This window comes from Mercenaria mercenaria, chromosome 15, assembly GCF_021730395.1.
Source record: "Mercenaria mercenaria strain notata chromosome 15, MADL_Memer_1, whole genome shotgun sequence".
Lineage (NCBI taxonomy): Eukaryota > Metazoa > Mollusca > Bivalvia > Venerida > Veneridae > Mercenaria > Mercenaria mercenaria.
The window spans coordinates 31,393,598-31,420,526 of record NC_069375.1 but is presented as its reverse complement, the minus strand read 5'-3'; the positions used below and the strand labels follow the sequence as shown (position 1 = coordinate 31,420,526).

The following is a 26,929-nucleotide window of genomic DNA, read 5'->3' as shown; positions in this document are numbered from 1 at the left end:
TCTACAAAAACGGACCAAGTATAAATCCCGCATGATAACTCAAACGACAACATGTTTGATAATTATGATTTTTCTTCATTAAAACTTTTCAGTACAGAAAATATTTTTGTATAACATTACAGTATGCACTTAACTTCTGTCATTGACAACCTTTTTGAGTTCAATGATGCATGAGAACCATAACAATCAAACAGTAATATAAACATGCTGTCGTTTAAATTATGGTGTGGGAGTAGTATATATATAAAGCTATTATTTATGTGCCAGCATGGATCAGCACAGGTTTTATGATGAGATAATACTCAGTTGTGTTCTTCTTAGCAGCCACCTGTATTTAAATTTAGTGAACCACTTGACTTAAGCAGTCAGTCAGCTATCTTCCTGACAGACTTTTTGTTCAAATTTTAACTTGTCTCAAGTAGTCACTTGTCATTTGGCTGCTTAAGACAGGTTTTACTGTATAGCAGTTAATATTGTACAGTTGAACCTGCCCTTACAGTTACCTCTATTAAGCAGCAACTTGCTTTAAGCAGCCACTCGGTTTACTTCCTACATTGACTTTCTGTTCTAATTTCAACCTCTCTTTAGCAGCCACTTGCCTTTAGCAGCAAGATTATGCTGCTCCCTTGGCTGGCTGCTTAACACAGGTTTGACAGTATTTTGATGCTCTGGTCTATGAAATGATGTTTTTCAAAATTATACCCAGAAAATTGCTGCCTTAAAAATTAGTTAAGGTCATTTGTACAACAGAGAATTGCCTTATGTCTTCTTTTATATTTCACTGCTGTAGAAAGTTTTCATTCGAGGTTAAGCTTCAAGTGTAACACACGTGAAAATTAAATTTAAATGAATCTCCCACTCTTCTTTCCTTAGAAAAGTTGACATTAATCTAGGAATTGATTTCTACAGATTTTAAATGGATTTGGTATATGCGTAATTTTAGGTAGATATATAACGAATGCCACACTGAAAGCATGTTTAAATTTATAATTGTTAATGTTGAAATTGTTTTCCATGAAATCTACACTCCTTCATCTTGAGAGGTGCTTCTTTCAGCCTTCTTTCTGAGACTTTCTCTAAGCCACTCAAGTCTGGCTTCATTCATTCCAGATTCTATGTCACTTGTTACATTTAATCCCTCAGTATTTATGTTAGCTCTCTCCAGGATAGATAATGCATTTAGCCGCCGCCTGTTTAAGGTGTCAATCAGCAGAGAAGGCGGGGCTGAAACTCTTCTACCCATTGACCTATAGCCTCCAGGCGCTGTGATTTTAGAACTGGTTTCAAGTGACTGCATTGCTGACTGAACGGAATCATGACCTTTGACCTTGGTTTGACCTGAGTCATTATCAGTTTCATGTTCATTAAGAATTTGAAATCTGGGATGTACATCCGGCTCCTGGGCATGTAGCATCTGTTGTTGAAGATCTTGGTTTTCACTTCTGATGTAATTGTAGGGACTTGAAGGCATAGCTGCATCAAAGGACATGGACTTCATAGGGTGGCGATGATGACCTTTGACCTGGTTACTCGAAAACTGCCGTTTAGCAAATCTGTTTGACATAACTGTACTAGTGTCTTCATTGATTTCTTCCCCATATTCTACATTCTCATCAACCTCAGTATACTTTGATGTAAGGCTTGGGCCAGTTCTTGGATATCTGACTGCTGACTCGGGCATGGCATTGTCCCTGGGATGAGATGGTAATGTCAGTCTATGAGGATCCCAGGCGACAGTTTCTTCTGTAATTTCTGATAAACATCCAAACATCATCTCCAGTCCCTCCTCTGTGTCTACTTTCGGAGTCTCAAAAGTGTAATCATTTTCTGTCATCAGAACTCTTTCACTGTACAGTTTTTCTTCTCTTGCTGTTGCCAAGCAACTGTATTTTTCTAGTTCTTCTAGATCTCCAAACTCAGAAACCAGTCTAAGGAAGTCCACTAGACCTAGACTGGTTCTTAAAATTTTGTGTAATTCATTTTTTACAGTAAATGCTTTATTTTTCTTTTCACTTTGAATATCTCGATCTTCAAGTTGGGCTATAAGACGTCTTTCAATACACCTTACACTGTCTTGAATTTCCAATGACCTGCAAACATGTCGTGAAAGACTTCATTTATAATACAGTTATTTGGGCTTGTATTTACAGTACAGGGGCTCATTTCAGGAAGCTTACTTCTGACAAAATTAGAACTTAGGTGAAAAGTGTTGCGCGAACATCGTTTTTTAAAAGGAGATTCATTATAACTATTCTGGTATTCTTAGAATTTGTATTAAACACGAATAACATAGTGTTGTCTTAAAATTGAATTTTAAAATGATACGAGTTATAGCATTCGGAATAAATGTGTTTTAAAAGTCCATATTTAGGAGAAAGCTTTGGATGAAACTTATGAACTTTTGTGAAACAGGCCCCAGTTTTGAGTTAAATCAACAACCAGTTGAAAGTAAAATATTACAGGCTGTGACATTTTAAGTTAATTCAATAAATATTTCATGTGTAGCTAATATTTTTGCTGTTTTTTGCTTTATTTTGTGGCGTAAATAAATGAAAGAGTGTTTACCTGTGTTTTACAGCATTTCTTATTGCTGCTCTCCTGTTTTCCCAGTCTTTATGAGCTTGGTTCACCTTATCTATACTGTGAACAATGGCCATGGCTTTTACTTGTAACTGGGTCATCTTCTGCTGCACACTCTGTCTCGCCTTCATACTCTCAAGGTCATTCACCTGCCCAATCAAAATACAGTTAAACATGCTTTAGCAGTCACCTCTATTAAGCAGCCAGCCTGTCTTAAGCAGCCAGTGTCTCATTTCCCAAAATGGTCACTCTATAAATTACCTGCTGTAAGCAGCCACCTTTTCCCACTCCCTTGGCTGGCTGCTTAAGACAGGTTTTACTGTATTGTACATTTTTTTATTTAATCATATTTTATTGCTAATATAAATTTATAATATACTATACATTGGTACATATAACACATTACGATAAACGCACAAATCATGACGAAACTGATTAAAGTGAAAAAGTAAATGGGTTGGACCGCAAGTTTCTCCAACATTAATGACGGCCCTCCCCGGAAATAAGTAAGGTAACAAAATGATCGGAGTTGTGTTCAAAATCCATAAATACTATGTAAATATTGCAAAATATTGTATATAAAGTGAAGTGAGGGGTTTCATATTTAATATAAATTGTAATAAATGAGTATATAACACTGCATACTTCAATAACCACATATGCGGTATTGTAAATAAAGGCTTTGAAAAATAAATGAAGAATAAATGTTACATAGTTAGAGTTGATGGAAATGAGGTGAAGGGCTTCCCTCCAAAGGTAATTGCCTCACACCCAGGAGTGTAAGCAAAGGCCATAACTGTTACTTGTAACTTGGTCAGCAGGTCGACAAATGATTGACTTTAAAGCCCTCAAGATTATTCACTTATCTATCAAAATATTGTATTTGAAATATACGAAGTCAAGTGGAATCAATGCTTTAACCCTTAGCCTGCTGGCGGCAAGTGATTCTGCCTTTGTGACCAGTGCAGACCAAGATCAGCCTGCACATCTGTGCAGTCTGATCATGGTCTGCACTGTTCGCTATTCAGTCAGTAAATTTTCAGTGAACACCCCTTCGAATAATAAATGGTATTGTCCAAATTGAATGATGGACCATTCCATTTGAGAAATTTAGCAGGGTAAGGGTAATTACCATACTGTTGTCCTCTAGGTTATCGGCAAGTACATGACCAGCTGTACTAGCTATATCCTGTATTCCTGCCACTACCTCGGGACATTTGAGTTCTGATTCTGTCAGGGCCTCTTGAGTCATCTGTAGAACCTCACGCCCAGCTACGACTGTTGTTTTATCTTTCTGTGCTTGATTTATAAACCTAAGAGATCGTTTATGTTTATTAATCGTAATAAAACAATATGTACTGCAGAATAATGCATCATTACACAATACAGGGGTTGAGATTTCAGTACGCTTGAACAGGATTTCATAAATCCTATGTCTGAAGGCTGGGGACTACCAGAAAATCTGTTAGGGTACTAAATTTTCAATTTGAAATTCAATGTTCAGTAGTCTAAAGTTTAGGCCTAAAGAAAAAAAATCTTTGTTCCGGTAACATGCTCCAAAAAATTAGGGTAGGTATGTCGGAAAACAATTTTTTTATAGGATTTTTTTTTATTAAGTGAGACTTTTCAGAAATTATTTTTGTGTCAAAAAATGAATACAAATAAGGGGGTTATGCTTAAGAGCATCAGTAAGTTGATTTCTAATATGACTGACCATGTTTAAAGCATAAAAAGTGCAGTTTTCAACTTTTTGTTAAAAAGTTGAAAAATATATTCTCCAAGGCCATAAAAACATTTAGGGTCAGTCGGGATACCGGAAACAAACAATATTTTTTACACCTTATTTCACTAGCCTTCATGAAAACCAAATCAGAGCATGCTTTTTTACAATGGTCTGTAATGCCTTTGTTTAGTGAGATACACACACCTATTGACATTATTTGAAGACAGTTACTTGTTGCATAGGTCTACCAATAAATTGCCCGGATTCTGAAACCCAAGCTTGAGTCCGGGAAAATCATCATAATGATAGTAGAGTCTACTGGAAATTATTTTATATATCAATTGCAACAGGTCAATTTGTATGATACTGAAATACTGTATTAGAGCTTTTCAAGACCTTAATAAACACGTAAGTCTTAATTCGATCAAAATTCCAGTAATCATGTCAGATGCTTACTGAAACGCTGATGTGTGCTTACCAGTTTAAATATGAAATCGCAACCTTTCAGTTTTCTGTTATTTGTAAATTTATTGCTACATTATGTATTGCATTATGTCTGAACATTACAACTTTTTGCTTTACCTTTTTGTCTAATCAATAAAATTCATGTAACAGTTTCTTCCCCCATTCAGATAAACTAGCCATAACAGCTACCTTTATGAAGCAGAACTTGCCTTATGCAGCCAGTCAGTCAACTTGCGATATTGACATTTTATTTAAATTTCACTTTGTCTTAAGCAGCCACGTGCCTTAACATTTAGCCTGCTGGCATCATTTTCTACCTTTGTGACCTTTGCCATTCAGTCAGTATCTTTTTGGTTAGCACCCCTTTTAACAGTAATAACTGTGAACAGCACTGTCCTAATTGAAAGATGGATAGGTTCATTATAGAAATTAAGCAGCCTTAAGCAACCAGATTTTGTAGGTCCCTTGGCTGGCTGCTAAATACAGGTGTGACTGTATGACCCTTTTCTTTGTTGTGTTGTTGTTGTTGTTGTACTATTGATACATTGCCAAAACAGTTGTGTAGAGAGTCAGGACTTAGGTTACAAGTTCACAAAAGAGTTTGCATAGAAAGTCATTCATTCTCCACTTTTGAACAATGTAGGAAAGTAGAGTTACTTTTGAGGTCTGAATTAACCAAATATGAAACCTCAACCTCTCAGTTTTCTCAGTTATTTGTAAATCTATTGTTACATCCCGTATTGCAGTATGTCGTTTAAAGATTTGAATGTCAATGACTTTACACAACTTACAGCTTTGTTGAACTAAAATTTAGCCTGTTTATGTTAGTTATACAAGGCCACAAATTCTGCATGATAAGGAGGTCATTGAGATACAGTCGACATTGTATTAAGAGACCACCCAAGGGACTGCTAAGAAATGGTCTCTTAATGAATTTCAGTCAGATGAAAAGAAAAGTTATTTTTAACTGTTAATGTAACTGTTTTTATTATGAACATATATGTTTGGTTTCAAAATTTGTTTTAACATCGTGAACACTTTGCCAAGTCCACAAACCGTAAAAATTATACCTAGATTGTTTGTCAGTTCCACTGACAGGGTTCGAATTTAAGCTCGCATACTCGCGAAATGCGAGTGCAAATTTCAAACTGCGAGGTGAGATTTCAGACACCAGCATTTTTTTGCGAGTGAAAATTTTTGGCCGAATAATGTGCATTTCTAATGTTCATCTCGATCTTACACTGTTCTTTCTTTAACAACTCTCGGTCATTGCAGCGCATTGTCATTTGCAGAACGAATTTTGGAGCACTCTTTCATCTTTCGTCGTAAACGGAAGTTTACACTCGATACATGTCCCGTGCGCATGTCTTTTCAACTGCTGACAAGTACCTGCGCTAATTTTGATGATGTTAACTGCATCCGGTGGTTTTTTTTGGTAATCTATAATAAGTTACTATTTACATAGCGCAGATACGATTGGCTTGACTCGTCACGTGGATGTTTGTGTTAATGTTGTAATAAAGTGACAAGTCGCGGAAAATGCAAGTTGTTTTTTCATTTAGCAAGTTAAAAAAAATACCACTTGCGAAAAAATGCAAGTAGAAAATCTGGCTAAATTCGAACCCTGACTGATACAAGGTTAACTGCATTCAGTCACGTGCAAAACGGTCTCACTGATTACACAGATGAAGAAATGCCCGGTAGAATTTTGGTACCCGGTCGCTTAATAGATACTTTTGTCGAATATTTTACCTGTTGGGACTACATTGATGTGGTCGCTAGTCGTTTAATAAAAAAGTCGTTTAATGGAATGAATTTACATACTGAAAACGTTTGGGAGAGATTTTGACCGGTCGTTTAATACAAAAATCGCTTAATAGAGGTGGTCGCAAGTACAATGTCGACTGTATACCTAATGACACTGAAATCTCAATTTTACCAAAAATGGACTTTTGGCATTGTGAAAATAAGGTGACGATCGATTATTATTGTATTTATATAGATCAATATTGTACTTAATATAAATCGATATTGTAATTAACATTGATCAGTATTGTAATCAAAATAGTACAATATTGTCAATAAATTAGATCAATATTGTAATGGATAGTTAGATAGTTGTTTGTAGATCGTAATTATGTCTCCCACCACACAGTGGTGTGGGAGACATATTGATTTACTCCAGTCTGTCTGTCTGTGTGTGTGTCTGTCACAAAGCTTGTCCGCACTCTAAGTCGAACATTTCTCATCCGATTTTCACCAGACTTGAACAAAATGTGTTTGACCATAAGACCTCAGCCAAGTTCGATAACTAGCCAAATCGGTCCAGGCGTCTTGGAGTTATGGCCCTTGAATTACCAAAAATTGGTCTTTTTACTCTTGTCCGCACTCTAATTCGAATATTTCTCACCCAATCTTCACCAAACTCAAACAAAACATGTTTGACCATGAGACCTCGGCCAAGTTCGATAACTAGCCAAATCGGTCCAGGCATTTTGGAGTTACGGCCCTTGAATTATCGAAAAATTGGCCTTTTTACTCATGTCCGCACTCTTAATCGAACATTTCTCATCCGATCCTCACCAAACTTGAACAAAATGTGTTTGACCATGAGACCTCGGCCAAGTTCGATAACTAGCCAAATCGGTCCAGGCATTTTGGAGTTTTGGCCCTTGAATTATTGAAAAATCGGCCTTTTTACTCTTGTCCGCACTCTAAGTCGAACATTTCTCATCCGATCTTCACCAAACTTGAACAAAATGTGTTTGACCATGAGACCTCGGCCAAGTTCGATAACTTACCAAATCGGTCCAGGCATTTTAGAGTTACGGCCCTTGAATTACCGAAAAAATCCTTCTGTTTACTCTTGTCCGCTCTCTAAGTCGAACATTTCTCATCCGATCTTCACCAAACTTGAACAAAATGTGTTTGGCCATAAGACCTTACCAAAGTTCGATAACTAGCCAAATCCGCCCAGGCACTTTTCATTTATGGCCCTTGAATTACTGATTGGATTCACTCATCCAGACCATCTAATTGGATCCACTCGTCTAAAACATCTAGAGAAACTAACATTTTTCATCATCTAAGGGGCAGTTGTGGGAGACATGCGCTTTTCTCAAAAGCATCTCTAGTTATAAATAGTGTATTACCTGACAAGAAGGGTATTTAACATCAGACCGTGTACACCATCTATTGGAAGCTTGGTCGGTTCCTGGCATACTGGACATTTCACATCCTCTTGTGAAGGCTGGGATATATGTGACTGCAGGCAACCAGTACAGAAACTGTGCAAGCAGTCGAGTATCCGCGGAGACTCGTAGATGTTGTTACATAACTTGCAACGGATCAAATGAAACTGCTGTTGAGGTTGGAGCCTTGGGTCTGCCATACTCAACTCAGCTGTAAAAAAAAAGAATGTATCTTTGTTATATGCACCTTAATCATTTACGTGAAATATATATATATATATATATATATATATATATATATATATATATGCATTGCAGAGTCGCGAAGGCTCTTGCAGAAATAGATTTTAAAGTACTTACATGGTGGACACATGGTATAATTTGTCATTTTAACGTTTTAGTTTTCATAAATCCAGCATAAAACTGTTGATGATAAATAATAATATAAGCTAACTTCAGCATTACTGTCATTGAAGCAGGACAAGTAACACTGCTGCTATTATTTCTGAAAAAACATCCTAATACCATATTGCTTGTAATAATAACACAAACTTCCGCATTTTGTTGATAAAAAAAAAATAATAATAAAAAAATAAAACAAAAATAAGAAGATGATAATCAGAATTACTTTTCAACTTGGATCTCAAACTGAGATTGGGGACCAGTTTCAGAAAGCAGCCTTACCATTGGTCAATTTCAAAAATGTGATAAGGAACAACCAGTCAGATGCTGGATCTTTCAGACTGGTCTCCAAACTTAAGTTTTATAACTTTGATGAAGTAATCTGCCCGACAAAAAACTCTATATCGGTCTTCCCACTGAGGCAGATGACATTTACCGTATATGAAGTTGCATTTATTAAATCACAAAACTGCTGTGGCGGTATTTTTGGTATGGATAATTGAGTAATAGGTAATAGGTAGCAAACTGTGAAACACTCGGATTACCACACAGATATTCATCAGAAATATGTTGTGAGATACTATTAGGGTTGTAGATTTTTATGCCCCCGCCATAAAATGTTGGGGGAGGGCATATAGTGTTACCCATGTCCATGTGTGTGTTCGTTCGTCCGTTTGTCCATTTGTCCGTGTGTTCGGGAAAGGGTGATGTTCGTGTCCGGTCCATAACTTTGACATGCATGCTCCAATTTCAAAATAATTTGACACAAATAATAAGCATGGATAGACGATATGTCATGCCTAAAACCAGGTCCCTAGCTCAAAGGTCAAGGTCACAGTCCTTGGTTGAACTTAGCCAATTTTCACTACATATATACTGATAATGTGGTCTTCAGGTCTGGTCCATAACTTTGACATGCATGGTCCGATATAAAAATGATTTGACACAAATAATAAGCATGGATAGACGATGTGTCATGCGCAAAAACCAGGTCCCTAGGTCTAAGGTCAAGGTCACACATAGAGGCCAAAGAATTTTGTCTTGAGCATTTCTTCTTCATGCATGGAGGGATTTTGATGTAAGTTGCCTCAGTTGTATACCCTCATGAGACAGAATGTCATGCGCAAAAACCAGGTCCCTAGTTTATAAATACTTCCCTTTGTTGTTACTATAAATAGCTTATATTGTAACTTTCTTATTACTGGTCGTAGGGAAAAAACAAGACCACTTTTCTGTAGTACAACATGCATGTTACATCCAATTTTGAGAAGTATTTTAACCTATCTCTACCTGGTAAGGATTTTTGTGTGGACTTGGGAGTTTTTTTTTTTTTTTTTTTTTTTTTGTTAAGATTAACTTCCCCTAGTTGTTACTATAAATAACTTATGCCTGTGACCTTTCTCATGTTGCGGGGGCATCCGTGTCTGTGACACATTTCTAGTTTTTTTCTACACTCTGACCATTAAATTTATTCCGTAGAAATTGCCGTTGTAACGGTGCACTCTAAACTGGATTATTACGGTACAATGATACTGTTTACTGTGAAGAGTCATTGATTATAGATCAGTTTGAAACCATTACTTGTAAAAGGCTGTTTTTACAACTTAATTTGTCCTGACCTGAATTAATTTTTAATGATTCCTATTTTTGCTTATTTATTGAACAGTAATCTGTGAAAGCTGTCCTGTTTTGATGACCCCAGGAAGTAGTAATGGTTTTCAGCTTTTACTTAGATATTTTAGTTGCGTAACTTACCCTAATAGACTGCTGCTGTTCACTTATAATGGAAATAAACTAATGAATTTTATACAACAAAGGGACGTATTATGTTATGTCGCCTGTGTCCGTCCATTGGTCCATCTGTTAGCAGTTTCGTGTCCGCTCTGTAACTCTTGAACCCCTTGAAGGATTTCTAAGAAACTTGACACCAATGTTCACCACATCCAAACGATGTGCAGAGTGCATGTTCTGGATGAATTCCTTCAAGGTTAAAGTCACACTTATGGGTCAAAGATCATATGAGAGTATTTTGTGTCCGCTCTGTAACTCTTAACCCCCTTGAAGGATTTCAAAGAAACTTAACACTAATGTTCACCACATCAAGACAACATGCAGAACACATGTTCTGGATGTCTTGCTTCAAGGTCTAGGTTACACTTAGGGGTCAATAGTCATATGAGTGTGTTTCATGTCCACTCTGTAACTCTTGAATTGCTTGAAGAATTGTAAAGAGTTCACCACATGGAGACAACATGCAGAGTGAATGTTCTGAATGTTTTGCTTCAAGGTCAAGGTTACACTTAGGGGTCAAAGGTCATCATTCTTTGACTCTTGAACCCCTTGAAGGATTTTGAAGAAACTTGACACAAAATTAATGTTCACCACATTGAAATGATGTGCAGAGCTCAAGTTCTGGATGGCTAGCTACAAGGTCATGGTTACGTGATTTTTTCTTAGATAAATGAAGGGATTTTAGTATTTGGAGGTTATTAATCCTAAAGATCACAAGAAATGAATTACAGAGCTGTAACACAACATCTGCCTGATTTACTGTTTTCTTTTGTTATGGCTTTTTTTTCTCAGTAATCAACAAAACCAGTGCCCAAGGTCTTTGAGCACAGACTTGCATGACTAGTTGTACCATCACAGAGCCAGATGATCTAGTTTTCATCTAATATGTTAGTTCCGTGAAGTAAAAGACTTTTAGAGAAGTAATCAATTACATTGCAAATATTATTTCTCTGAATTTCTTTAATCCTGATTCACAATGCTTAGATTTATACGCATTTATATTGAGAGTATCAGTTGTAGGGTTGATCAGTTTTTCATGATTCTTCAAGCTCCAATGAATGATTGTTTGGTTCTAATGAAAAGTTTATTGATGTCACCCAGTATTGAAAACAGTGTATTGATTATGTCAGATTTCTATTGAGAAACTATTGAAATGGAAGCTGTGAGATTCATTGACACTGAATGGAAATTCTGCTACTGTACCATCTGTACTCCAATTATACCTTTCTGTCCATGCAAATACAATTGCCCTTGATGGTGGCAATTGATTCTGCCTTTGCGACCAGTGCAGACCAAGATCAGCCTGCACATCCGTGCAGTCTGATCATGGTCTGCACTGTTCGCTATTCAGTCAGTAAATTTTTAGTGAACACCCCTGCGAATAATAGATTGTACTGCCTAAATTGAATGATGGCCCAGTCCATTTTAGTAATATAACTGGGTAAAGGTTAAACTTTTTAGCTAACCTGAGCATAAAGTTTCCCCTCACCCAATGTATGTTGTCTGTTTTCCTATGTCCATTAATAATTGCTTCAAATGACATCTAGAGATAGTACCTAATTTTTTCAAAACTTAGTTATGAAGTAAAAAAGCTTTGAAATGCATGCAAATGACCATATATTTCTCAAAAATAGATATATTCATAATATTTTAACCAAAAGTGCATAGTTATGAGCATTTAATATATTCATTTCAGGCTATTCATATAAAAGAAAGTTTTGTGATCAAAGAAACGTAACTTTTCTTGGACATGTAGAGCAGAAACATCAAAGGGACATAATACAGTTGATATTTTTATACCCCCACAATTTGAAGTTGTGTTCATTTCCTTTAGTGTTTTATGCAAGTTGTATTCATTTCCTGTAGTGTTTTATGCAGGTTGCGTGCGTTTCCTGTAGTGTTTTATGCAGGTTGCGTGCATTTCCTGTAGTGTTTTATGCAGGTTGCGTGCATTTCCTGTAGTGTTTTATGCAGGTTGCGTGCATTTCCTGCAGTGTTTTATGGAAGTTGCGTGCATTTCCTGCAGTGTTTTATGGAAGTTGCGTGCATTTCCTGTAGTGTTTTATGGAAGTTGCGTGCATTTCCTGTAGTGTTTTATGGAAGTTGCATGCATTTCCTGTAGTGTTTTATGCAGGTTGCGTGCATTTCCAGGGGTCACGCTGTCGATCGCCACTTGAGCCATTTGCGACAAAAAATTAAATGTGGCTCTGAAATTTTCTAATTGGCGAAAATGGCCCGAAGCTATGTCTGTCTGCAAAACTATGAATATTGCCAGTTTTACAAACCAAAAGATGTGAAAAATCGATAATCTGTGTAGACACAACATCCGTTATTGAAAGGGAGGGAGCCAATTTGCAAATTTTTTATTTGATCAGACAGTTAATTGGGGATAATTAGATTATTGAATAACAAACTGGGTAATTATAATCATCATTTTGTGCACTTGATACGATTTTATGAGCAGTCAGCCGTTAGACAAATTTTCTATGATTGCCAAGGGTTAGTTTGGGCAAAAACAAATAAAAATGCTTTAGACAAGCAGAAATTGTAAGTATTGAATAGCTATGATGATAGAAAAGCAATAAAACATAGGTATTTTATCAAATATTTAATTCTAACTTACGTTTTCCGAATTTGTCACCTGTTTTCGCGACCGTGATTTTCGGATATTTCTGTCATTTCTGATGAGATTTTTTAGTGCAATCTTAATAAAAAGCCAATAAAAAGCCTACATTTAAGAAAAATGTGACAACTGTTGCAAAAGGAGCTCTTATTTTGAAGTATTTTTCGAGAATAAAACATGCGAAGGCATCGAACCCCACCCACTTATAGGCAATGTGCAAAATAAGACACTGTTTTTTTTTAAACATTTTTATTTTAAATGTGATTTTCAGAATTTTTTTATTAAATGGCAGATGTTTATAAAAATGATAATTTTAGAAATTAACACAAATTGATTTTCTAAATAGCTTTTTAAAGGGTTACTAAGAAATATGTAATAACTACATTAATTTCTTGAGTAGTATGAGTACTTTGGTACATATAATGTAGTCCTACAAGAACGTCAATGCTATGCGCTTCGCAGTTGTTGGCCTAATAATTTTATCTTCGGAAAAAGCAGTGGCTCAGAGAAAAAAATTCCCCGTGTGACCCCTGCATTTCCTTTAGTGTTTTATGCAGGTTGCCTGCATTTCCTGTAGCGTTTTATGCACGTTGCGTGCATTTCCTGTAGTGTTTTATGCAGGTTGCATGCATTTCCTTTAGTGTTTTATGCAAGTTGATGAGCACTGAGCTGATGCGCACTAATTGGGAAAATTACTGTATCTATAGTGACAAAATCAATACATTTGCATTGAAAACTGGTAATAACATGAAGGATTTAATCAGAAATAATGTTTTTATTATGTAACTGATGCTTATGATTTTCAACAGATTCTCTGAATCATTAATAAATGCACTGAACTTTTATCCCAGTAGGAAAGACTGCTCTTAACCTTTATCATGCTGTACAAGATTGATTCTGCCTTTGCGACCAGGGTAGATCATGATCAGCCTGCACATTCGTGCTGTCTGATCAAGATCTGCACTGTTCACCATTCAGTCAGTATCTTTTTGGTAAGCACCCCTTTTAACAGTTAATGGTATTGTCCAAACTGAAAGATGGACAAGTTCATTATAGAAATTTAGCAGAGTTAGGGTTAATTTTTAGGTGACCATAGTACAGAGTGCTCAGATGTCTTACATAATGTGGTTCATCATCTGTCGTTCCTCAAGAAGTTAATGCATACGCTAGCATCCACAGTTATTTAGCAATCTTAATCAAACTTACCCACTATGTATATGGCTGTAAGATCCTGGTGATATTTCATAGCACATTCTCTAATCAGCCCATGTGTCTATTTTTAGAATGACCTAATAAAACCCAGGTTTATGGTTAAAGGATTCGACAAACATTGAGAGAGATGTGTGTTGTTTATATTGACTCAATGAATTGTGTGATGGTTGTATGATGTTATACACATTATTTTTTCTGTTTAAGAACTGTAAATGGATTTCAGACATGTCCTAGAACTCTGTAGACTGAATAACAGAAAACTTTTACTTTACTTGGTGTTATTGTTTATTAATATTAACAGGCAGTAAACTGTTTTCACACCAAATTAGATTATCTTTTTCATGTTGAATGAGAGCTATGACATTATAGTTATAAGAAATAATAATTCAGGAAAACTTTATAAAATCAAATCACACATTGTTCTGTATTATGATTGGTGAAAGTAAACAAAAAATTATATCCATAGGAAAATAAAACACCTGTTATTGAACCCTTAGATCAATCAAAAAGAAAATACGTATATAAAAGTTACATAATGTGATCTGTCAGTATAAAACAATTTTCCCTTTTTTGATAACCAGAGTGGGGAGATCATGAACAACTTTTTTTAATTTGTGAGAAAATTTACTGTTTTGTTTTGAGTCAACTCAGTTGGACCAATCCAGATGTTGCGAGTTCAATCTCAGAGACAATTTGTCCAGAGAAAATAAATCTGAAATAATTCGTTCTCAATCCAAATTTTGTGGGGCTGATGTATTACAGTAGTTACTAGACTCGTGATACATAACCTAAATAGGACTAAAATGATAATAATGCCGCGTCAAACAATAAAGGAAAAAAAAAACAAGAAGAATTTGTCAGAACAAATGTTACAAATTTAAATACCTAACAAAAATGAAACGATAGCTTTTTTCTGCGTTTTTCTTTTTTTACCATCATTCAAGATTATATAAATAATAATTATGATGTGTAAAAATTACTAAATTCAAATTTAATTTAACAATATTCTTCTTTATCTTTTGTCATTTTTCATCTTAAACAAAAGTAGTGATTGTTACAATATACAATCAATTTATTATACTTTACAAATATCATCTAATAACATCGTGGAAAATATTAGTTAAAAAGTTTGTCCAGCACCTTCACTCGGTACATTAATTAAGTAGTTTTAAATGGGCTATAAAATTACAACACATTATTGTTTTAAGTTTTACTATCGTATATTTATTTATTTATTTATTTATCAAAATCATGCAGATATTCTTATTCCAACTGCCCTTTTCGCCAGTTGTTAAGACATTTTATGCGCATTTTCTTTTTTTTTTACTAAGAATAATGGCAAAAAGTCTCATAATTATGTATACATGATCAATTATTACATGTATATTTCATCCATGATTATTTAAAAAAGATATGAACAAAATGCATCAAAAGCATTTTAGTGCTTTAAATGTAGCAAATTTTTGCAACACTGGCCAGGTACATCATTTACTGTGAGATAAAAATGTGCAAATGCAATTCTTACAGTAATTAACTCTATGTGCTACAGAATTCTACTGTCCGAAAATCTCTCTGCATTGATTGTTTGTTACTAATAATAGGAATGACCGCATTGAGTGTGACATAGTGATACCTGTAATCTGAAAATGTGCTATTACAGGCAATATTGGACCATTAGGTCAAAAGTTATGAAGCTAATAAGTTTCTTGAAACTTACATCTTAGGTAGGTGCTTCATAGTTGGTTTGTGTATACTCTAGCATCTACCATTTTTGTAGCTGTCTTTCTTAAACTTTAACACAATTTTTAATGGTCATAAGTTCTGGATCAAATTGTTTAATGGCCAATTAGGAATTTTGAATTAGGAGTTATGGCCCTTGATTTATCAAAAAATGTCATGTGATTAAGTTGGCACCCGCCAGGTGAGGATTGCCAGGTTAGATGAAAAAAGTATAAGAAATTAAACAATTCCTATTGTTTTGCTAAATATGATCATTAATAATTCTATGCTAAATATGATCTTAAACAATTCTATGCTAAATATGATCTTAAACAATTCTATGCTAAATATGATCTTATGCTAAATATGATCTTAAACAATTCTATGCTAAATATGATCTTAAACAATTCTATGCTAAATCTGATTGTAAACAACTTTTTGCTAAATTTTATTGAAAACAAGTTTATGCAAATTTTATCATAAAACAAGTTTATACTCAATTTGATTGTAAACATGTTATTCTACCTCTGATATCTGTCTGTCACACTGATCAAACTTTATACAGATTCTATTTTACAGCATCACCAAAATTCTGTTTAAGTACATTTGCTCATTCAAGGGGAAAATGCAATATTAAACTTCCACTGGTTTCCAAAACAAGTTGTAAGTGTATTTTATATTTCATTTTGATTTGCCTACGAAAATATAACTTGTAACAATATAATGGCTTACAATCTTCCCTTATAGATAGTATTACATATTTGTGACTGTCTTACTGGTTACCAGTATCATTTCTTTCTGTTTTTCAGACCTCACCAGTGTCATTACTTCTTAACACTACGATATTCTACTTTAAGGTGCCACACTGTATCAGTAGCATATCTTAGTAGTGTTACAATACATCTTACCAGTTACCAGTTGACCTGTATAATTTCTTACTTCAATTTCACACTTTACCATGTCATTTCTCACTAGTGTCACACCATTCCAGTATCATTTTATCGTGGGCTTTGTCAGTCTGGGTGTTCGTCAGTCGGTCCTTCTGTCCATCTGTCTGAATTTGTGTCTTGGATATCTCAAAGATCATTTGACCCAAAGTCATCAAAACGCACAGGATTGTCATTCAGCATGTAAAGTTGTGCACCTGATATTTTAACTGAGATTTCAAACAGCCACACCAGAGTTGTGACCCTTGTCTTAGTCAAAAATATGCATAAAGTGGGCCTTAAAGTTTGTGTCACATGTATCTCAAAAAATATTTTACTTAGGATTATGAAACATTATAGGAATATTATGCAGCATGTGAACAGTGTGGGGAATCACGTGACCCAAAATGGTACGGAACACGGAAATCAACATGGCGGATATTTGACTTTTTTTACCAGTTTTCAAAGGTAAGTAAAAACTACAGCATCTATTCGCTCGTATTATAGCGCAGTCTATGTGCATTTTAATACTCTTTCCAGCAATGTTTGTGTCTTGTCTACATTCCTTCTAGTTTCTGAGTTACCTTCAAGGTTTTGACCGAAGCGAGGATAATATTCTGTAAAAATGCAATGGTACAATACACGTAATCACTCTTTGCACACAAAAATCTTTGTAATTTGCAGCTTTTCGAACTTGTTTCAATCTGTAACTGTTACATTTTTATAATAGAGTAACTATGCACAGTATTTGTTTTTGATTTTTCACAAGTTCTTGCGAAAAATTGACAAACTATTGAAATGGTACGCGACACTTGCTATGATACGCAACACATATAACTGTTGGCAGTCTGATATGCAACACGTGCATGTGTAACCAAGGGCTATTTAACTTCAAATTTTTGTCATAAGTAATTTATTAACTATTTGAAACGTGGTTTTCAGTTTTTAATATCGTTCGGAAGGACTGCAATTATTATTTATGTTTAAAGAGGTCAGCACACTAAGACTTTCATGTTTCAAAGTAACATAAAATATTTATTTTATTTCAGAATGGCACAGTTTTCTCATCTTGTATAATTTTCTTTTACAGAAATGGCCAAACCTAAGAAGAAACCGGGACTGACACTTGGGAAAAGAACTGGATAAAGAAGCAAAACAAGAATGTTATTATTAAAGTAACTTTCCAACTGCCGCTATCCGTCAAGAAAACACCAGCGAGAAAGCAAGCAAAAAGGCTTATGCCATCTAAATCCCCTCTGCAAATAGAAAAATAAAGGGAATTTGGTCACCTGTCGTTTCCAAAAAACAGTTTACAATAACTCCCGATAAAAGACTTCAAGATCACTTTTTGGACGTGTAGAGGAAAACAGTGATACCAGAGACGATGTAGAGCACTTCTAACTTGAATTACTGTATGAAGAAATGACATGTTCGATACTGCAAGGAGAAAGAGACTTCCTGTGAGAAGAAAACAGGGAACTGTTAGTACATCAAGGAACGCAGTTCAGAAAGGAGTTCTGTGTATAAGGTGGGAGAAGGCTAGAACGAATGAATCTAAAATGTTACCGATGAAGAGGATGGGACTGGACTGGGAAGTGCATATGAATGAGAAAAAAAGTTACGATATCAGTACCGAAAATAAAAGGAAGATGATATAAATACAATTGGAGAAAAGAAAAAATATTTCAGTACTTAATGTGAAAAGAAATATGATATAAATTTACACTAAATGAGATGAGGAATTTAATACAAATACGGGAAGTGAAATAGATACTGAGTAAAGAAAGAACCGATATTTTTTAAATAGTAAATTTTAGGGAAAATTTGATGTATTCAGTAAACAATGTGAAAACATTGTGATTACAATCATGTGGCTAAATGTTATGCAAAAGGACATTATGAGATATAAATGTATATACTGAATGGGAATAAAAATACTCAATGACACTGAGAAAAAGAAATTTCTAATGACAGTGTTCTTTTTTTATTTTGTTTTAATATATTGTTGGAAGCTTGCTGTATAGATTCTGTATAGATAATGAAAATGAGCTTTGATAGCTTTTTTGTCAGTTGAAAACAAAATGATATGTTTTTATTTTTTGCACATGTTTTTGTGACATAATTTTGTTTAATTATGTTTTTAATTGCAATAAAGAAATAACCGAATTGTTACTCAAGTTTCTAATCACTGTGAAATTGAAAAGATAGAGGGTTTATGTTAGAGCCCCACTGATACCAGCCTCTTTATATGAGAACACTAGGTAGTTTGGACCTTGTGTTGGTTCTTCCAAAGTCTCTTTCTGCTCGTACGTACCTGGAATACTGTTTCAATGGACAATATAGCCACCAAAAACAAAATCAGTTTGAATTATTAATCATTTATTAATTGTTCATCTTTTGTACATAAATATAAAATGCTTATTTAACTTGAACTCCTGGTTAAATCACACTTTACTAACACATAAATAATACTTGAGCAAATTGCAAGTATATATATATATATATATATATATATATATATATATATATATATATATATACGGATATACAAAACTGGAACTAAAAACAACGTCAATATGGTGATACCGTCACATAAAAAACCCATAAAAATGCCAACTATAAACATAGTAACACAAAATCCATAAAATCGCGAGTAGGGTATTATGAAACATTCACAGATATACCAAGACAATTTATTCGCTCCAAAAATATCACACAGACACATTGGGTCTGAAAAACATGCCCCCTTGGCCAGACCCCCATATTAGCTACGCCCATATACAGTATTGTACATCCTGAGACATAAAACAATCGTACATACTATAAAAGCTCACGCAGTTCCCAAACACAATGTAGTGGGTGAACTTTTTTAAACGTGATCCGATGAAGACTATTTAGTTTGTATGATGATTTATGTCTCGGGATGTACCATAACGTTACTGTACAGGGAGTAGCAGATAATGTTGGCCTGGCCAAGGGGGATAGGTTTACCGGGCCCCATATACAAAATTTAGTGTAGTATTGTTTTCAATGATACTGTAAAATAAAACGTTTTCTGTTAAATGTTTTAATGATGAAACTATCAAAACTATCGACTAAAATGCTTCAGAAAGGTAAATAGTTACATTTATTTAGAGTTCAATAATTAGTTCAAATTTTAGATGACTTTAGCACGATACGTGACTTAATTGTCATTAAAAAAGTCAGCTTTCTAAAACTTATTTGTAACTAAATGTTACGAACACTAGCAAATCTGGTAAGGCAAAGTTTATCAAAGATGTTTAGGGTGATGCCAGCCCTAGAGCTGACATTCCCAATACGTTCTCTTCCCTATTTTTGTATCCGCTCATAAAACGAATAAATCGTCCTCCAAACATTATCCGGCCAAGTTTCCAAAAAAACTTAGTTTTGTAAGAGTATCTCATTTGTGTTGTATTAGTGCACCCAAACCAACAAACAACCTCCATCCACAAAAAATGCTATACTCTTCAGTGGGATTTTTTTCTTTAACTAATTTTAGAAAGTTTATCATTACTTCATCAAGTCCATCTTCCTCTTATAATACCGAGAAAACTTCTGACAATAAATTTTCATTAACTGCTTTATCAAACACATCAACGGGGACTACATTGTCTGTATTATGCAGCTCTTCACACTTGCAATCCAGTGTTTAAGAAGTGCTCTACATCGTCTTTACATATCGCTGTTTTCCTCTACAGGTCCAAACAATTCTTGAATACTTTAACTTAAATCGAGAGTTATTGTATGTTTGTTTTTTGGAAGCAACAGGTGACCTAATGACTTTATTCTTCAGTTTGCTGGATATAAGTTGTAGAGGGGATTCAGATGGTGTAAGCAGTCTTTTTATTTGTTTTCTCGCTGGAGATTTCCTGGCACATAGTGGCAATTGGAAAGTTAGTTTAATATTGATATTCTTGTTTTGCTTCTTTATCCACTTCTTTTTCCCAAGTGTCAGACTCCGTTTCTTCTTAACTTTTGCCATTTCTGTAGAAGAAAAGTATACAGAATTAGAAATCTAACAACTGCGCCATTTTGAAATAAGAGTTATAGATTTTATGTAATTTTGAAACATGAAAGTCTTAGCGTGCTGACCTCTTTAAACATAAATAAAGATTGCAGTGCTTCCGAACGATCTTAAAAACTGAAGACCACGTTTGATATAGTTTAATTAATTAATTATGACGCGAATTGGAAGTTAAATCGTCATTGGTGACACATGCACGCGTTGGGTATCAGACTGCCAACAGTTAGTACGTGTTACGTATCATAGCACCTGTCGCGTACCATTTCAATAGTTTGTCGAATGTTCGCAAGAATTTACGAAAAATCCTAAAGAAACACTGTGCATAGTTACTTTATGATAAAGATCTAACAGTTACAGATTAAAACAAGTTCGAAAAGCTGCAAATTACATAGATTTTTGTGTGCAAAGTGTAATTACGTGTATCGTACCATTGCGTTTTTACAGAAAATTATCCTCACTTTGGTCAAAACCTCAAAGGTAACTCAGAAACTAGAAGAAACATAGACAAGACACATACATTGCTGGAAAGAGCATTAAAATGCGCATAGACTGCGTTATAATAAGAGTAAAATAGATGCTGTAGTTTTTACTCACCTTTGAAAATTAGTAAAAAAGAAAAATATCCGCCATGTTGATTTCCGTTTTCCGTACCATTTTGGGTCACGTGATTCCCCACACTGGTGAAGTTGCCCTGCCTCTGATGGAATAATGCACGGAGGGGCACCTTGGGTCTTCCTTTACCATCAAAGCTGATAAACCCAAGAAAAACAAAACAAACTTTCTAATGTCACTCTTTACCAGGTATCATTACTTTTAAATGTCATACCTACCAGTATCATCACTTACTAATGCTACAGATGAACAGTATTTTTCCTGCCAATTATCAGTCTTCAACAATCACTGTTTATATTGTCAGTACATATTCTAATGTTATCCTTTACCACTGTCTCTCCATTTAATTTTATTAATCCAGTGTAAATCACTGATCAGACTCTTCGCCAGTGTCTCATTAAACAATATATGATTCTCTTCTTACTACTTCTCAAAACCTGCGATATTAAATTTACAACACTTTTTACCCAGTGATAAATTTTTCACCGGGATTTAGAAAATTACTTATGAGTAATAAATGGTTAAAGCTTAAAATGAGTTTTAAGGTAACATTATTTTCTAGTTTGAACAATTATTTTCACATCAGGTCAGTATATGAACACTGTCTCGATTCATTTCTTGTCTAGGTAGGAGTGCTTTAAACATGGTCATATATTATAATCAAACTCGGCCAGGGTAGTTTACAGATTAAATGTACATAAAATTTTCAGCTTCAGCTGCATTCTAATTTCATATTTGAATATTTTGAATCTCAATCCTGCTGTGTCTGTAATAGATACTATATGAACTATTATGGTAAACATTAAAAAAGGAGGGATTGAATACAGACCTAATAACTTTTATTAGTGTTTGAGGTACATGCAGTTTAAAGCCAAAATTGTCTCCGGATGTGCATAAAAATATCAGCTTTTTAAAAATGAGTAGATGTATTTGTAAATAATTAAAAGATTATGAATTTATATCATCTAAATTGATTTTTTTAATGGGACCCATGTTGTTTTTTCTTGTTATTACATGAAGAGCACAAACATATTCCAAGGTGAAATGAACGTTAGAAACAAAGAATTCAAAACATGCAAATTTGAGCAGAACATACTGCAAATTGCAGTAAACGGCCAGTTTTCATGTAAATTGCATTAAATGCTGCTAACTTCAAAAGAGTGGTTTCATAGATCTAGATGAGCATGTGTGACTGAAAAAAGCAGTGATTTAAATACTGGTAAGCCTCTCATCTCCATAACTCAAAATGTGTTTTCCTCACCAGTGTTTGATAGTAAACATTTTTAGATGTTACTTTTCAATCTTTGCTTGTCTTTGAGAGTCAGTAGGTAATTTGGGCTACATTTGTAAGAAATAATTAAGCTATCAGTTCATTTGACTAAAGGCCTTTTGTAAAGTACTGTGAAATCATTTAATTTCGTGGGCATGAAATTTCGCGGTTTTGGTCAAAATGGCAATTTCGTGGGGATATGAATTCGTGGATTACAACTTTCGAACATAAAGTAAATGGGAATTTTACTTGTTCATTGGGATTAAATTTCGTGGATTGACTCAACCACAAAATCCACGAAAATTAGTCCCCACAAATATTAATGATTTCACAGTATTTACCAGAATCATCCTGTTTAAAGCATTGACCAAGGGCCTCTTGTCTTAAGTCATTCACCAAATTCTCTTCTCTAAAGTCATTGACAAAAACCCTCCTTTTGAAATTCATTTTGATTTAATCAAAATCCTCTGGGCCAAAGCTATTGTCCAGAAGTTTCTTGTATAAAGTCAGTGATTAAAAGCCCCTTGCCTAAAGTTATTGACCAAAGGCCTATTGTCTAAGACCATTGACGATTTAGAGTAGTCATGAACCAAAAGCCTCTTCATGCAGTTATTGACTAAAAGCCTATAATATAAAGTCATTGACCAAAAGCCTCTTCAGTTATTTACCAAAAGCCTCTTCAGTTATTTACCAAAAGCCTCTTCCGTTATTTACCAAAAGTCTATTATATAAAGTCGTTGACCAAAAGCAGCCACTTATCTAAAGTTATTGACCGAAGGTCTCTTGTCCAATAGCCTAAGTCTAAGTCATTGGTCAAAATCCTCTTTTGCCAAGGTCATTGGCCAAATTCTTCTTGTGTTAAGTCATTGACAAAGGCCTTTTGTCTAAAGTCATTGACCAAATCCTCTTGTCTAAAGTCATAGACCAAAATTGTCTTTTTTAAAATAATTGAGGAATAACTTTTTGTTTCAAGTCTTGGACCAAAATCATCTTGTGTAAAGTCATTAACCAAAGGTCTCTTGTGTAAGGTAATTAACCAAAGGTCTCTTGTGTAAGGTAATTAACCAAAGGTCTCTTGTCTAAAGTCATTTACCAAAGGTCTCTTGTCTAAAGTCATTTACTAAAAGTCTCTTGTCTAAAGTCATTTACCAAAGGTCTCTTGTCTAAAGTCATTTACCAAAGGTCTCTTGTCTTATGTCATTTACCAAAGGTCTCTTGTCTAAAGTCATTTACCAAAGGTCTCTCGTCTAAAGTCATTTACCAAAGGTCTCTTGTCTTATGTCATTAACTGAATGCCTTCTGTCAAAAGTCAATGAATAAAAGGCATTTGTTAAGTCATTTTGTCTTCCATCTCTTTTTCATCGGAGTTAGTTGTCAGAACATGCTTATAGGAAAAGAGTGCTGGTCAGAAATCCAGGAACATGGACGACAAAACAACTGACATTCTTTTGTAAAATGGTGATAGCCACAAAAAGAAACTAAACAATGATTGTCTTATCTTATATGAACATGAAGAACATGCAGATGTGATATTTACTTCTTCCTTTACATACCAATATAAAAAAAACACTGTATAAGCTCGGCTTTCATCATTTATAACTTTTGAGTTTAGTATTTATAGAATATCATTTAACCCTTACCCTGCTAAATTTCTATAATGAACAGGTCCATCATTCTATTTAGGCAGTACCACTTTTTATTAAAAGGGGTGTTCACTGAAAACTTACTGACTGAATAGCAAACAGTGCAGACCATGATCAGACTGCACAGATGTGCCTGCACTGGTCTGAAAGGCAAAATCATTTGCTGCCAGCAGGCCAAAGGTTAAGTGTTATTCTTAATAAATGGTTCAAAATATTAATAATTTTAAAAAAGAAAATATTTTACCTTGTATGGTATAATATCCGTTGACAAAATCACTTATTAAATCAACACTGCATCACCAGCTGCAGTTGTGCTATTATGATTCCTGTATAATTTGATTGGAATATGATTGCTTGCTGAGTAATTGAATATGTTACTGACAAAATCCCCGCACTACACTGATCAAAACTGCTAACCTGCCATTCTGATAACTGACTAAATTATTTTCAATTATTTTTCATCTCCATGGGGTTGAGCGCAACTTTGGCCATTGAACAAGTCACCCAGCTTGTATAAGATCACTGGTTCTACTCATGAGCCTAATGTAGTGCCCGAAGGTGTAGCTCGGGTCATCCTCCACCATTAAGGGCTCAGACCCACAAAGATGAAAGATTAGTGAGATAATATAAATATTAGAATGGCAGGGTAGGTGTTGTAATCAGTAAAATATAAATCCAACAGTTTAATCGCACAATTTGATACATTTAGGTAATAACGAAAACTCATAGCGTAAAATGTTATTTGGAAGGAAAATCTTTTTTGCTTGATCGGATGTTGATTTATCACTAAGTCGTTGACTTGTGACCAGTTAAATGTAAAATCATGTTGCGATTGGTATATTTTGAAGACTCAGGGGGTTATACTATCTTCACAGTGTTAAAGTGGATCAGATTCTTTAGTTTATTGTTTTTATCAAAGTAATTTTACTTCTTCAGATATTGTCATCATTTGAAAATGTCATAAAATCTTTAAAGTAAACAAACTTGTGCTCTAATTCACCTTACCATACCATACAGGTGGTAATGTTTATGAATGAAAATGATGTTTTCAGTTTGATAAATTACAAGTTGATCAGCCAGCTTGCCATGCAATAAATTGTAATGTGACTACAATGCAACTGTTGTCCTGACTTTAGATGAGTCATGGAGATAAAGAGAGACTAGAGAGGGAGGGAGTTAAGGTTTCAGATGTTCCCATGCATATATTACATCACTGCAAAGTTACTGTATACAATAACAAAGAAGACACAATATTTTCAAGCTTGCTTGCCTATTAATAGTAAATATTCATATTAAAATATTTTTAAGAAATGACTTTTTTTTGTGTGTGTGTTCATGCGAAATGAATGACAGAATAGGATCGGCAAATCCATGAATCACACTAGCCATTCGTGCTTAATTTGTCATTCAGTTCGTATGAACACCGAAAAAAAATTTAAGTTTCATTTCTTATATTTATATTATATTTCCTTTCCATTTGTTAACAAGATTATACAATAAATCGCAAACATTTTGTTGCACTTACATTAAAATCAGTTTCCCGGCCATTCTGTTCACCAGGGATTCTCCCTGACTAGACGCGGATGTCATCAAAACAACGGTCCGTTATCACTAGGCAGCGATGACGTAACTTTCGCGCCTTTCCTTTTGCTGTTCATACGAAATGAACATCATAATTTTCAATGGAAAAGAATAGGACGAATGTAAATATTATAAAGTGTACAGGTTTCACCCAATCTGACTTCTAAACAAAGATCTGAGAATAACTCATTCACATTCGTCTTCTGTATATTTTGGATTTCCGATATTGCTATTTTTATTTTCGCAAATCTATTTTTATTTGAACCAGTCAGACGACTCGTTTCAACAAGCATTTGGCTGAACCATCAAAATAACGTGGAATGCCACAGTGTGGGAAAAATGTGCATTTAGTCCGTGGCTCAAACCCGGGACCCCTCGCTTATATGGCGAGTGCTCTACCAACTGAGCTAACCGGCTGCCTGACACATATTCTCCCCTTACGTGACCAAGTCCGTACCATGACATATGATACCTTTCAAAACATGACAGCACAGTCATGATGTGGCCGTCATAATAAACATGAAAAACCCAGGCTAAATATAGATTTTTTTAACTTCTACTTTCACATACAAAATGTTGTAAGTAAGGCTCTCATTGGATAGCGGAAGGGTCGTCAGAACGAGGCTATCAATAGCGCGTCTTCAGATCCAATGTGCGTAGCGTTAATTGGAGATGTAATTTAGTCAGATTGAGGTTTCACCATAAATACGGTAATGATATTGTAATAATTTGCTCAACAGTCTGATATTTATATATACTTTATATTTTACTCATTTAAGTTCCATGATGCTTTGTATATTATTTCACAACTAGATCTAAGTAAAGAATATGCATAATTACATGGTTGGAAAAAACTCGACATTCAATGTTGCAAATGAAGTTATATGGTCAAAGTCATAAAGGGAGGTAATCAGTGTATAATTTCAGTGGCATTTCTGCTACCATTATGATAATTAAAATATTCAAATATTTTACAAGTATCTGAGTTAACAATTTTAAACCCAGAATAGAAAATAAGCAGTTAATGTTTTCTATGTGGCAGCCACATTTGAACATATTACAAATACAAATGTCTGTTGTTATTTTGTAAACCAATTATCAACACCTTAAACTAAATGTTCACCTTGAACTGAAATTCGCAAATGC

The 26,929-nt window shown here is 34.6% G+C and overlaps 2 protein-coding genes across 4 annotated transcripts in view; one reads left to right on the top strand and one right to left on the bottom strand.

Annotated features, from left to right (window-relative positions):
* The window catches only part of LOC123550331 (zinc finger CCCH-type with G patch domain-containing protein-like), a 56,600-nt gene that overhangs the window by 22,249 nt on the left and 7,422 nt on the right, over positions 1-26,929 (top strand). The gene's annotated exons all lie outside the window — the stretch shown is intronic.
* On the bottom strand, positions 415-24,993 carry LOC123550341 (uncharacterized). 3 transcript variants are annotated; one of them, XM_045338780.2, is made up of 5 exons: positions 24,447-24,993; positions 7,921-8,170; positions 3,713-3,893; positions 2,566-2,729; positions 415-2,090 (listed from the first exon to the last, which is right to left on the bottom strand). In XM_045338780.2, exons 2-5 carry the CDS (start codon positions 8,157-8,159, stop codon positions 1,022-1,024), a joined length of 1,653 nt encoding a protein of 550 aa, XP_045194715.2. In that variant the 5' UTR covers positions 8,160-8,170; positions 24,447-24,993; the 3' UTR covers positions 415-1,021. The 3 variants fall into 3 exon arrangements, with proteins under 3 accessions (XP_045194715.2, XP_045194729.2, XP_045194723.2); XM_045338794.2 differs by lacking the exon at positions 24,447-24,993 and adding an exon at positions 21,524-21,907; XM_045338788.2 differs by lacking the exon at positions 24,447-24,993 and adding an exon at positions 21,508-21,906.